The sequence below is a fragment of the Athene noctua genome, chromosome 5, assembly GCF_965140245.1.
Source record: "Athene noctua chromosome 5, bAthNoc1.hap1.1, whole genome shotgun sequence".
Lineage (NCBI taxonomy): Eukaryota > Metazoa > Chordata > Aves > Strigiformes > Strigidae > Athene > Athene noctua.
The window spans coordinates 56378646-56392823 of NC_134041.1; the positions used below are offsets into that span (position 1 = coordinate 56378646).

Below are 14178 nucleotides of genomic sequence, written 5' to 3' on the forward strand. Positions count from 1 at the left end.
TTTCATGGAGGTGGGGAAGAAGCACAAGACTGAAAAATGGGATATCTCTTTCCCCATGTAATTGAGGCAAGAATGACCTTTAAGAGAGAGAGAGAGTAAAGCTTTTCACAACTACTTGACCACAGCATTCTCATTTTAATGTGGAAAAGTGTGCTGTTGACATCAATGTGATAGTTTCTGGCAACTCACTGACACACCTTTCATCAGTTATGAAAAAAAAAAATTTGTATCATTTTTCATTTTTCAGTGACTCTGAGGATCACAGGAGAAAGACAAATCTGTTTTCTTGCTTTTCTTTTCATAGCTGCTGCACTTGATTATCTTAGCTGGGTCTCTCTTGCTTCAAACTTAGCGTGGGACCAAGGAACATGCCTGTAGTTAGAAGTTCTGGAGCCACCTTGTCATTCTCTTCAATTAATACATTCACTGAACAGAGTGCTTTGCTAGCTCTGGAGTGAAGAGGCAGAAGGTCCTAGTCCTCAGTGCATCAGTATTTGTCTACTCCTTCTCCAGAGTTGTCTGGAAACGTGCCCCTGTGGACTCCCAGTTTCACAGTCCTGGATAGCTAGTTGGTTGCAGACCATTTTTTAAATACAGCTTTGATGTCAGCAGACTTTGAAACTATTTACACTGCTAGGTTATACCTTTAAACCTTTTCATTTTCGTAATTTCTTGAGACTGTCAGGACAGCAGCGTGTGAGATGCTTGGCTACATACTGTATATTTTTGGTGCTAGTAAGCATTTAGAGAAAAATGTTTGACTTGAAACATTAGTGCCTGGGAAGAAAAGGCAGAAAAAAATCTCATGCGATTGATTCTTATTTTGGATATTTCTTCCATTGCTTTAGAACATTTTGAGGTGAAGACTTCAGGACACAACATAGAGTTTATATTCTGTTCTGTTTTAATGATGGTCCAAAGTGCTTTCCTAAGCTGTCATCCCTATTCCACCCTCTCATGCTGTATAAATTAATAGTATAAAATGAGTTAAAATGTTATCTAAAGAGGTATATAGGAAACTATGCATAGAAGAAAATCAAAATGCATTCGGAGTTAGGCAAAGTACTCATAGTAACAAAGTGAAGTAGCTAACTACTTTCTTTCAGATAAATTTCTGAACTCAGCAATGATAGACTGAAAACAGATAATTTAATAAATGTTTGGGTAAAACTATCATTTAAGAAAATACTACTGAGTGAAAGCCCCCAGGCTGCCTTTAAGATGAGAGCTAAGGTAGCCCACCCCACCCAGACATATTATAAAAGCAACTACAGTATAATTAAAAAAAGCTAATGTGAAGGATGATTACTTGCTTTAAAATATGTTCAGTCATAATCCAAAACTCTTTATGACTCTGCTGCCTTCTTCATGTATATTTGCCAACAATATGTTAACACTTAAGCTGCTACCTTGCAGGAGTGTATAGTTTATACTGTAATCTGTTTAAAGTAAAACATTCTGTGCTATAATACAAAGAACTGTATCTGTAGAAGAAACATAGCTGAAGCTGGTGACACAATGCCTAATAAATATTTTATCTTAAAAGGATGGGCTGGGAGAAGTCAGCACTGCCTCTCATAGACATAAGAGCATTGTTCTCTTTCTACTGCCAAAGCTTTCTTGCTTCCCTTCAAATGTGTTTAATTACTCTAGGCTATTAGAGTGTATTAGCTAACATATTTTTAATATTTTTTGTATGGAAGCAGACTTCAAAAATGTCTTTTTGAAATGCCAAAATCCATTTGAAGCAATAGAGCGTGTTTGTAACAGAGCTCAGGGACTGTCTAACTCTGGGACAAAGAATAGCTGTTAAAGTATAGCTAGAAGCAGTATTTCCTAATCAAAGATTATACTAGTTAATGATTAGGTTAGATTAATACTGATTTGAAGATCCAATATTTTATCTTTAGGGGGAAAATTGCTTCACTAATATTTGTTGAGATGCCCCCAGAATTGTATTTCAGTCCTTAAAGCTTTAGCTGTGACATGTAGGCATGTCCTTATTTGATCCTGTTTTATTTACAATAATGTTAATAAACTATTTAGAAAAGTAGCCAGAGCTTTCCTGGTGGAACAGCAAAGCCGTGTTCTTAAAGCTTTTACAATGAATATAGCACTGGAATTGCAATCCAGAAATACTGACATTAGAAATGTGGTTAAAATCATTATCTTGTTACCATTCATTCCTGATTGCAGATGTTGCATTATTTATGGTATGTAATACCATGCATAAATCTCCAGTTTCTGTAATACTTAAGCAAATAGGGCTGAATTCAAGTTGGCATAGTAATAAGCAAAGGTGACACTTCAGCAGTAATTTAGATCTCATTATTCATGCCAACAGTTCAGCAACGTGCTTGGCACGTAGCTAACAGATAAACTCTGAGATCTGCACTGCTGAGATTTTAGAATCTAATTAGATTGCGAAGTGGAATGAGACTCTGGATTCAGTGGGAAGCCACTGTTATTCAGTTTAACTCCAAGCTTCTTGCTTTTCATTTCTTAAAGGAGAAAAAACCAAAAAGGTGGAGTAGTAACTATTTAGGAATATTTTGAAAACAGGAAAACACCCTAGAATTTCCAAACCCTTCCCTTTCTGTTCTTTTTCTCTGTCCAGTCTGTTTATCTGAAACCGTTACAGCCTAAAAAGGAAACTTCCACCAGATGTGATCACAATATGGATTTTTATTAAATTAGTAAAGATTTGTACTGGAAGTATGGGCCACACTCTCAACTGTGAGCAGGGATCAGAACGGAGCGAGCTGCAGTTGGATGGCATCGGCCGGAGCCAGGGCCGCAGCTCCGGATGGACACGCTGCTGACTGCGCCTGCCGGCCGCTGCTGCCGTGACCTTCCGAGCTGCCCACGGTGTAGCCATGTGGTAGTAGAAAAATTCCTTTTGGAGGAGAAGGGAGTTACAAAACCTCCTAAACTTGTGCTTTAAAATGCGATATCTTTGCTTTTTCTGTGTCTGGAAATATGTAAGGAGAAAGGGGGAAATAAGGTAAAGACTGATGACTCTGAGCAGAGGTTATTGCTGATGGAAGTTTTACCAAATTTAACACTGGTTTATGTGTTTTGCAACACTTATTAAGGGGGTGAACTTGAGGGGGAAAAAACATTTCTAAGGAGACTCATGAGGGAAAAGAGATGTATTCAAATAAATCTGTCCTAAGTTCCTGGGTGGTTTTCTTCTCTCTACAGGGTCTTTTATCCAGCCTTGTCAAACTGACTAGTTTAACACTGGCCAGGAACTGCTTCCAGTCCTATCCCGTGGGTGGCCCGTCCCAGTTCTCCACAATCTACTCTCTCAATATGGAGCACAACCGCATCAATAAAATCCCCTTTGGAATTTTCTCTAGAGCTAAAGTATTAAGTAAGCTGAACATGAAGGTAAGTCACAGAAACATGCTACTGTGTGTAAAATCAATGAGGAGCACTGTTTGCTGCTCCATGAATTCTGGCAAACTTAATGATACAAGGAATGAATTTATCACGCTGAGGTGGACACTGCTGGTGTCACATATAGAAACAATTCTGCGTTAGTTTAAAAATGTACCATCAAGGTTATTACTTATTTGTCTTTATTTTTGTTAGTTAAGCTTTTGTCACATTTTCTCAAGTTTGAACAATGAAAATAAAGTTGCTTGCAAAGTTCTTAAATATTCATGTGGGATGTGAACATATAGTGTAGCTTATTTCTCCCCCCCCCGTTACAGTTTAGATTATAAAGAAAATTATGTAAAATATTTTTTTTTAATATATTCTTTCAAAACCTAAGTTTGGAGACTTTTGGCAGTAGCTGTAGAGCACAAAAAAGAACCTGTAAGTCTGTGCTAGGTACACTCAAAGTGAAGAGAACTAGGGAAAAGAGAGTATGTTTTTCTATGAATGGGTTTGTGTCAAGTTCTTAAATTATTTAAAACAAAAATAATATTTGATCAGTATCTAGGCTCAGCTACTGTTTTAGAATATTTTTTGGCACAAATGGATTCTCAATTTGCATTAAGACCATTTTTTTTAATCACATACCTGTTTGTAATTTTGCATGTTTACCAGGACTTTATATGACCTGGGGTGTTTTTAGATTTTGTGGTGTCTGGTCTAGATAAAATTTTGTAGCAGCATTTTGAGCAGTAAGATGTTCAGATTCATTTCAGATGCTTTCACTCTGAGCCATTAAGGTGTATTTCCTTTGTGTTGTGTTTGTTTTCTTTTTTTTTCTTCTTCTTTTTTTTTGTGTGTGTGGTGGGCTTTTTTTTTTTTTTAAAGCAAACTCCATATATTTTTAGGATTCCAGTGTTGCTGATAGCATCTTTGTAAGTTATGGTGCATTTTCTGTTCTTTTTTTCCCCCCACACATTCCATTGTACTCAGCAAAGAAGGTACAAAAAAATGTTTAAACTACTTGGACACATGAAATCTTGAGAATTTTTCCACTTCAGTTCATATTAGTAACACAGAGTCAATTCTATAACTCTAGGTCGGGATTGCTTATTAAGTTTGGAGGAATTTAAAAAATACTTGGCCAGTTATTTACATCGTATTCTTCCAATTTAATTATCAACTATTTTTATGAAGTATTTTGTAAGCAGTTTGTTTAATCTCTCAGATGCCTTGCCAACTTCTTGCAAGTGCAGACCCTAAATATTTGATATGTTAAATCACAGGACAATCAGCTGACCTCTCTCCCCTTGGACTTCGGGACTTGGACTAGTATGGTAGAACTGAACTTAGCGACTAATCAGCTCACAAAAATCCCTGAGGATGTATCTGGGCTTGTTTCTCTTGAGGTGAGAAGAGTATAAACAAACAGCTAAGTGAATCCCTGCAAATAGGCGTTTTCTACTTCAGGTTTAAGTAATATTACTTTTGAGTCAAATAAAGCCAAATATATATGTCTATGTATGGTGTTTAATTAGATGTGTTGCATCTGTTTATGGTTGTAGTCAACAGCTTTTTTGAATGTTGCTCTTTAGGTTCTAGATGAGTGTCTGCACAAAGGACTAAGTACATATATATTTTTAACTATGTAGTTCTAATTTTTCTCAAGAGAAAGTTAGTCTTATAAATGCAATGGCACTGAACTCAGTTGATTCCTGGAGAGACCAGCATGGAAACAGCAGGGATCAGAAAAATGTAATTAAATGGTCTACAGCCAGAAATGGCTTGAATGTAGTGCTGTGAACCTTGTAGGCAACCACATGGGAATTCTCAGCCTTTTAGCAGGAAGAACTTGTAGGTTGAAACTGTGAACTAATCCTGATGTGTGCCCTATTCCTGCTTCCCAAGGTACCATCAGCAGAGACAAACTTAATTGCCTTGGAGGGATGTAAAGGTAGAGGTGCTTGTCCGGGCAGTTGAGGGGAGTTCGTAGCCTTTGTGAAGTTGCTGGGAAAAATCTGTTAAAGTAAAACAGCAAATGGCATATTTGAAATTGCAAATTTTCAGCGTGACTGCTGCTCTGAATTATTAATAATTCCTGTAGTTTGGGGCAGAATTGTATGTCAGGGTAATAGCTATTTAGTGGTCTGGTTCCCTTTAGGTTAAGGCTGTGATTGATGTGATTGGGAAGTTAGTAACCTCCAACAGCTGGGTTTGCTGGTGGTCTGCTGGCTGCCAAAGCTGGAGAGCTGCATGGTTGGCAAACCTCGTAGCACTATTTTTCTCTGTAATTAAAGATTCAAATACAAAGAACTATTTGGGCAGTGTTTATATAAAAGTGAAGGTTCCCACAGTAGTGCTAAGTCAGCTCCCTTGCATGTAGCTAATATTTTCTGTTCCTGCCTTTGTTTCTTGATACGCAATTAAAACATTGCTATTCTTACCATTCTGCATATATCGTAGCGCGTAAAGGAGGGCCACCAAAATACTTCTTGTTCTAATGCTAAGACTTTGGCTTTTATTAATTTTGATTTTCACTTTGATTTTAGCCTTGCATTCTATCCTGTTCCTGCCTTTGGTGTTCCCACGTTACATGAAGCTAGTGAGAGTTGGGATTGGTAGAAGCCAGGCATTTGCAACCTTGGCTGGCTTAGCAGGGGGTTCTGTGTGGCTAGGATGAAGGTCCACACTGGCTGCTCTTCCACATCCTTGTATTTCGGTGTGCCTTGTTAAATAACTAGTTAATAGCACTGTTTAATCAGTAATTAATTACCTTACTACTCACTGTGTTGTTATGAGGCTTGATTACTTCTAAGGACTGCAAGAAAAACGGTATGCTAGGGTAACGCTGTTAACTTCCTTGTGGTATAATGAATAACTCTGTTAACTGACATTGCAAATAAGGATACATTTCTTGAATCTAGAGTATTTATCAGAAAGGTGGAGAAAAACAAGAGGATAACACTGTAATAAGGACAGGTGTTTGATAGGAGACCATTTTGGAAAGCCCGGGGATACCTGTGCAGTGTTCTGCTTAGGTGCACTGATCTGTATGTTTACTTGCTGCTGCTCCTAACCAAAGGGACATTGGGAGAAGAGGAAGTATTACACTTTTTAAGGAGGACTTGGCAAGCACAGCAAATAATATAAAACGTGGTTATGAGATAGCTATCTGGAAGCGTAACAAAATGATAGGGAAGTCCAGGAAGAAATTGGTTTTCTTTGGTCATTTGAAGAAATAGGGTGTTCTTTGGTTTTACATTGCATTTATTATTATGTAAAACAACATTTGACAGAATTCTGTCATAAATCGATGTATTTGTATCATTAGTCTTAAAAAAATTATGTTAATCACTGATTTGCCTTTTTCTAATCTTTTCAGTTTGCTTCCATAATTTAAATGTAGGCTAATCTTTGACTTCATTACTTGAAAATATAAAGAGATCCTGTCTTAATTTATTATTTACTTACTGTGTTGCTGAAATTCTGTGTGTTTGGTTGTTTTGTCTTTTTTTGAGGTTCTTATCTTGTCAAACAATCTCCTAAAGAAACTTCCGCATGGAATTGGAAATCTACGGAAACTCCGGGAGTTAGATCTAGAGGAAAACAAACTGGAATCCTTGCCAAATGAAATAGCTTACCTCAAGGATCTGCAGGTGAAACAATAATTGGCCAAGATAAACATCTTACATCCTTTATTTACACCATACTGATTTAATTATAGCTAGTTTGATGAGGGAAATTATTTGGGACTGGACATAGAACCAAAAGTTAAGAATCTTCTGTGACTTCATCCAGTCTGTCCCCACTAATTCTTTCCCAGATTTATCAGTTAATATTGAACAAACAGATTTTGGTGAGTTTAACTGTTGTACCATGAGTACTACTGAACAAGTCATGTTCATGAAAGCTTTTATATTTAGCCATGTGTTTTACTATGCACTGTTTTACTTTTACATTTAGTGGTGCTTAGTAGAGGTCTGAAATGTTGTTGAAGGGTAGAAAATGCTTTGTTCAAATGCTGGAGATTAAAGCCCATCACTTTATCAGCTGTATATCTTGTTACTTGTGGTCATTTGAAGCAAAAGTAATTAACTTAATTTCTAAAAACGTGTTTTTCCCTTTAGAAATTGGTTCTGACTAATAATCAGTTGAGCACCCTTCCCAGAGGCATTGGTCACCTTACCAATCTGACTCACCTTGGGCTTGGAGAGAATCTTCTCACACACCTTCCTGAGGAAATTGGTAAGATTCCATTCTCTGGTTTTATGCAGTATGCCCGAGCCAAAGCAGTTACTGACACATTAGATAGGCATCTACTCTGCTTGTAAGTAGAGGCCACAAAATTCACTTGAAACTTCTAGATATACACAACCTGATGTGAAGCATGGGCCACAGGAACAGCTCTATAGTGTATGATCTTTATCTTGCTGAACTGTAGTGAAATCAACAGTCTAGCTTTTTTTAGTTCTTCTGCAGAAAGCTGCTGAACACACATTATCTTGGAGTGGTGAGATTCCTTTTCTCTCTAAATTCTCCCATAATTTGCATATTATCAATCACTCAACTTTATAAACCTGTTCTTGGAAAGAGAAAGGAAACACACTAGTCCTACTGTAATTCCATTGTTTAGACAAAAACCTTGTGTAAGGTGTAGACAGCTAAAGCAAATGTTTCTGCTGATAGACCCACTGCACACACTTCTGCTCATAGATCATCATATTGTTTTTCACCTTAATGAGGTAAGAAAAGGAAGAAATCTACAGAGAGAAAGGGAGGATAAGAATTCTTGAGATATTCAGAGTAAGTGGGGTTCAGAGCATCTGAAACTCAGAGCCCAGGTTTCTTTTATATTTGGTCACAAGCCTATAGGTCCAGAGCATGATTCTGAGCACTTAATATCTTAAAGTTAGAGCTTATTATGGAGGAAAAAAAATGATGGGACAAGCTGCACAAAGAAAAATGTAGTCAGAAACAGTGATGTGCAGATGGGGAGGGCATAGTGTGTCACTCCCAGCATCTTTAGTAAAGAGCCATTACAGCTTCTGCTCATATTGTATGTGCCTCAGTGTGAGAAGGGCCTAAAACAATCCAAGTCTGGAGCTTTGTAATTTAGTTCATAAGTTAGTGGAGAGAGTTTGGATGGGTGGAAGCCAGCTGTGGAATTAAAATCAGTAAGCACACTTGAAGTACTATTGTAGGAATACAATTTAGTTATTAAAGCTGGTTGTCTTAACAGATTAAAGAGTACTTAACTATTTTCAGATGTGGCAGCTTCACCTGTCATGCTATCAACTATTTCTCATTATTTCTTCTATATCCTTTCATTTTTGTTGGTTTTCCATGCCTTGAGGCCTGGCTACTGCTTTCTTTTGTGAAAGATTAAATAGGTTATAGGAGATTTTTATGGTACGTAAGATTGGAAAATGGATATTGTTTTGAGGAGGACTCGTATGTTTGGAGTGTATTTCAAAGATATGAATTAATTTTGATATTTGATTGTTGTGGAGGAATAGAGGTCTTAAGAAAGAAGAAATTACTCTGTTTTCGAGCTTCTAGTTAATTATATTGCAGTATCTGTAGTAGAGGCAAGTTATAAAATTTGAATTTAGGAAAATTATTTCACACAGGTTTGTTCCATTTAATAAATTCACTGCTGTGCAAAGATCTCTCCTGCTTTCTTCCTGGGGTGCATTACAGTTACAGCTTCAGGTCCTTAATATACGGGTTCTAATTACATAAAAGGTGTGGCATAGATATTTTCAAAGAGATAATAGATATTGTATGGTATAAATTTTTTCTAGGCTCTTCTAACTAGATAGCTATTCAATGTTGCCTGCAATTACAAAGCACTTGGTTGAACAGTTACGATGATGCCCCTCTCAGTTCTCTTATTCAGTGTATTCTCAGTTCAGTTGTTATCTAAAGGAGATATAGTAATGGATATTTTTACAGGGAAGCTAAAGCTTGGTTCTTGCTTAGGTACGAGTGAACAGAAAACTTGCTGTGCTTGAAAACAGGAATTTGGATGAGTCACTGTCTCAAGATTCTATATAGTAAAGAATGTTCAGATGGATTTAAAGCTTCTGTCTAAAAGTTATAAACTGCATGAATGAAAAAAATACTATGTTGTATTGTTTTATTTTAACCAGGTACACTGGAGAATCTGGAAGAACTGTATTTGAATGACAACCCCAATCTGCACAGCCTTCCCTTTGAGCTGGCTCTTTGCAGCAAACTGTCAATAATGAGTATTGAGAACTGCCCGCTCAGCCACCTCCCACCTCAGATTGTTGCAGGAGGACCCTCCTTCATCATTCAGTTCCTAAAAATGCAGGGACCATATCGTGCCATGGTCTGATGCTAATCGGATTGTCCAATACACTGTACAAAATACAAACTGCATTAATGTTGTAATTGTCTGTATATGTATATATAATATAATATATGAGGTTTATATTATATTATATATATATATATAAAAATATATAAATAATATAAAAAGGCAAATTTAAGACTGCATTATGTGTTTCTGCTAATAGAGGAATCATAGCCATTTAGATTTTTTTTTTATTCTGTAAAAATGCTTGTCTAAGTTTTCTTTGCTGAATTTGATGGAAGTTGTCTGAATAATCTGGAAATGCCAGTTCATTTTAAGCAATTGCCAATGAACTCAAAGTTTAAATTTAAGGGACAAAAATAGTTTTGCTTAGATTTACTTTCATTTAAGAGAAATGTATAACCTTTATATAATGAACTTTTCTGTTTTCCTCCCTTTTTTTTTTTTTTTTTTTTTTTTTTTGTGTGTGTCAAAACCTGAAAGGGTCATGTGTCCTGAGGTTGGGATTTTCTTTTAACTTATTTTGAGATTTGAAGCAAATGGTGTTTTTATATTGTTTACAGTCAGAGTAAATCACTGGATTTTGTTTTATTCTGATTTGCTCTGTTTTAATCAATTATATCTAGAATTTATATGCCTCTGCTGATGAATTTTTATCAACCGGTTTGTATACTAAAAACATACACTCATCAGAACAACTGGCAGGTGAAGAGGATGCAGTCAAAACAAAAGAAAAAGAAAAGAAAAAAAAGCAAAAAAAAAGAGCTTGAATTCCTTTAAATCTTGCTTCCTGAGTTATCAGTTGCAGGCATAACATATCTGAACTGAGCCTTTTGTGGTTGGTCTTTTCTAGCACAAGTAAACCTTTTCAGATTGGTAAAAATGTTGAGTATACTCAGTGAAGAGCGGTTTTCATTTTGTGAAGTAACGAGTCCATGAGGTCTAACAGTACAGTTAAGTGGCAAGGAAATAATATATATGTACATTTTTATTACAATGTTGAGTCATAAACTACAACAGGCAATTTTAAGGATTCCTTATAGTCCTTGTACAATAAATGAATGTGTCTTACTTTTAAACACTGCAATATATGTAAGTTTTAAGGTTGGTTAACAATGTACTATGGTTTTATATCTTGACTTGCCTTGTACCTCCTTCCATTATGGAACTTCTGTGTCCAAGCACAATATCTTCACACTGTGCTGTTTTGCTGCTGAACTAAATGCACTTTTCCCCACAGCTGGGGCACTTGCTTCAAAATATTCAGTTCAGTATCTTGAGTATTCTTTTTTAACTTCATCCTATCTGTTTCAGTATTAAACCGATCTATTAAAAAAGAGGCACCTTTTTCATTTGTGCATAGCTGTTGGTAGCTCAAGAGAAACGCTGTAAGTAGAGGACATTCAGTTTTATCATGACTTTTCTTGTTTTAAAAGGCAGAAGATGCTTCAGGGAGATTTACACTATTGCTGCACTTGTAGGGCCAGTTGTCCTTTTTCGGGAGGGTAGGAACTCGAGGTGGTTGCATTCCATGGTTACTCAAGCACTGTCCAGTTTATACTCATTGGAATTGCTGCTGGGGTAGTGTGACATAAGAGGAGTGTACCTTTTGAACAAAATCAAATCAACCAATGCCATGGGATATCTATTTCACATGCAGAAGTCTGGGGAATATTATTTCTGGCTTTCAGGCATGCTTACTTAGACATATTGCCTTGATCTATTTGCATTCTGTTTTGTTGTACGTCTTTTCGTTAACAAGGAGTAAGTTTAAATGGAAGGCAGGTGGAGATATAAAACCTTAGAGGGCTTAAACATGCTGTAAAACTATTGTAGATGTCACTGGATTTTGCTGAGTAATGTTCTGTTCTTTCTCACACACTCTGTCTCTATTTTCCCCCCTCCTTTTTTTTTTTTTTTTTTAATTTTTACATCTACTGTAGCTTTTCAGTTTAGACTTTAGTTTATAAAAGACTAGTTCCTTACAGTTCTGCCCGAAGTTAATCTTTCTCAGCATTAAGGTGTTAAAATATGAGGATGCTGAAATGCTTAGTATCAAGACTCTAACTTCTGAATATACTGCTAAATCTGTATTTGTGCCCTCAGGTCACTAGGGAAAACTGGTTTGATTAATATGGTTCCTTAAAACAAAAGTGGCGACCCCTTGTGTTTTCAGGCATCTTGGTCTCATTCCCTGTCTGCTCCTCAATCCCCTTTTTATGAGTCGAAGGGATTGAATTTGTTCAGTTTGTAAATATGTTGATTATTCACCTTGTTAAGGTACATGGTTAATGACTGTATGATTGGAGCTAACCCTCTTTCACATAAATTCTTGTGGAGAAGTTGGCTGCCAAACTAGTGCTCGTTACACTCGCTTAAAAACAAACTACTCTTTTCATTACACTCATAGGAATAAATAAAGCTATGTTTTAATTCATTACTATATTAAAAACAGGATATTTTTTCAAACTATCTTTGTACTAGTATGGTTGTTGCAATGCCAGATAATCCTGAGCCCTGTTTTAGGAGCTTAATTTTATACATTCTGAGGTGAACGCTTATTTTTTCAGTGTCTCGAGAGATTTGAATAAAATCAGTGCAAGAGAAGTTCTGGTACAGGAGAAATCAACTCAGAAGACTTTGAAAAGTTCTTTATAATTATTCAAAAGTTTAAGTATTAAATGTGTGGCATGGTTTGGGAGCAGGTGCATATAAATCCATGTAAGTACATTTATATCCAAATCTGTACACAGATCTATATAAATCCAGCTGTTTTGATCAGTCAAAACAGTCTTACATCCTGACCATAAGACTTTTGCATTTCCCAGGATGCTGGATTGTTAACTGGTGCAGTTTCTAAATTGTATGTAATGCCTGATGACATTCAACTGGACACATGCTTCTACATATTTAAGAATTTTGTTTGGCCTAATCAATTAAAGTATGAATAGAAAGAACTTCATCCTGACAAGTGTATGTATAATACATACATATATCTGTGTGTATCTATGTATGTATGAAAGTATAGACAAGGTGGATAAATTAATTCTTCATGGCATCTTTGAAAACAAGATGGAGAAACAGGTGATTCCCAGATACTTGTATTAAATATTTATTCCTTGCCATACTGGGGGAGATAATTTAAAAGGGTTATTGAAAAGTGTGACAATCTTTATTTTGAGTGCAAATCATGACCTTGAATGCTTGCCCATAGATAAAATACAATTTTGTATGTGTCTGTGCCTATGTACATAAGAATCTGTACATATACACATGCCCTGTAAAGACACTCTCCTGAATCATGTTTTGATTTAACAAGGTAAATTACTGTACTATAGACTATATAGTATTATGGAAGTCTGGTAAGGTGTAAAGCAGATTAGTGATTTGTTGAATAATGAAAAGAAGGAAAAATTGCCATTGTGACTCATGGTCACGTACTGCATTTAAATTACACACTAGAAAGGTGTTTGGTAATTCTTTGCAAAAATGTTTTCTTTTAGTGTAAACCCATTAAAGTTCTGTCTCTGGCTGTCCCGTATTTAAGTTTATCACCAGAGTTGCCTAGTATAAATGCAGTGGAAATTCTGCTTTAAAGCTGGGTCACATGTTTGTGTAAGTGGCACTTTTCTGTTTGCCAGATGCTACTGGGAACTTTTAAATTCATACACCCTTTTTAGAAAGAGATTTGGTTTTTAGAATATTTGCTTCAGTGCCTCTCTTGGATTTAGGGTTTCTCTGCAGTTTTGTCCATCTTTTGCTAATGTTGTGTGAGAAAGTGCATGTTCAGACTTCTTGAAGGTTGTGTTTGCTCATGTACATGATTTAGTAAATTAGAACTCAAACTGTCTAGCTGGTTAGCACTTAAACCCATTGTGTCACCTGGAATTCAAGTATCATCTTTAATCCCGGGTGTTTGAAAAAATAACTTTTATTTAACAACTAGAAAACTTTGAGAGGTTATTTTTTCCTTTTTTGTTTTTTTGTTTTTTTTTTGTTTGTTTGTTTTGTTTTAAATCCTGCACTAAATTAGGTTTCTGAGTCAATACAAACCCATATCAGGGTAGTCTTCATATCTGGATGCAACTAAGAATTTTCCCACAGTCAGTATCACACCTCGGTTGTATCAAATCGGCATGTCAGAATAGCTTCTAATTAGAAATTAGAAATGTGCAGTTGTCAGTAATTTGCACAACACAAACTTCGAGGCACAGTAAGGACAATTACAAACAAACGATAGTATCTGCAAATGGGTTTTGGTTTTATGTTAGCAAAGATCAGAAAATGATGTTTATTATTCTGATGTTTAGGTCTTAACCAGGACTGCACAGGACTTTTGCTGTGGAAAATACGAGACCACACTAATTTTGTGGTTAAAAGCTAAACAAGAGTGTAAACAGTCTACAAAAATGTACTTTTAATCTGAATTATTGTAATGTTGATTGTTATGTCTA

General features: G+C 36.0%; 1 protein-coding gene across 1 annotated transcript in view; it reads left to right on the forward strand.

The window, feature by feature from the left end:
* SHOC2 (SHOC2 leucine rich repeat scaffold protein) overlaps window positions 1-10150 on the forward strand; it is a 65630-nt gene extending 55480 nt beyond the window's left edge. Inside the window, exons 5-9 of the mRNA XM_074907725.1 lie at window positions 3205-3393; window positions 4671-4793; window positions 6903-7040; window positions 7512-7629; window positions 9537-10150. Of these exons, the coding sequence (XP_074763826.1) occupies window positions 3205-3393; window positions 4671-4793; window positions 6903-7040; window positions 7512-7629; window positions 9537-9745 (777 nt within the window). The 3' untranslated portion in view covers window positions 9746-10150. The remainder of the gene's footprint in view (window positions 1-3204; window positions 3394-4670; window positions 4794-6902; window positions 7041-7511; window positions 7630-9536) is intronic.
* Window positions 10151-14178: the final 4028 nt, after the last annotated feature.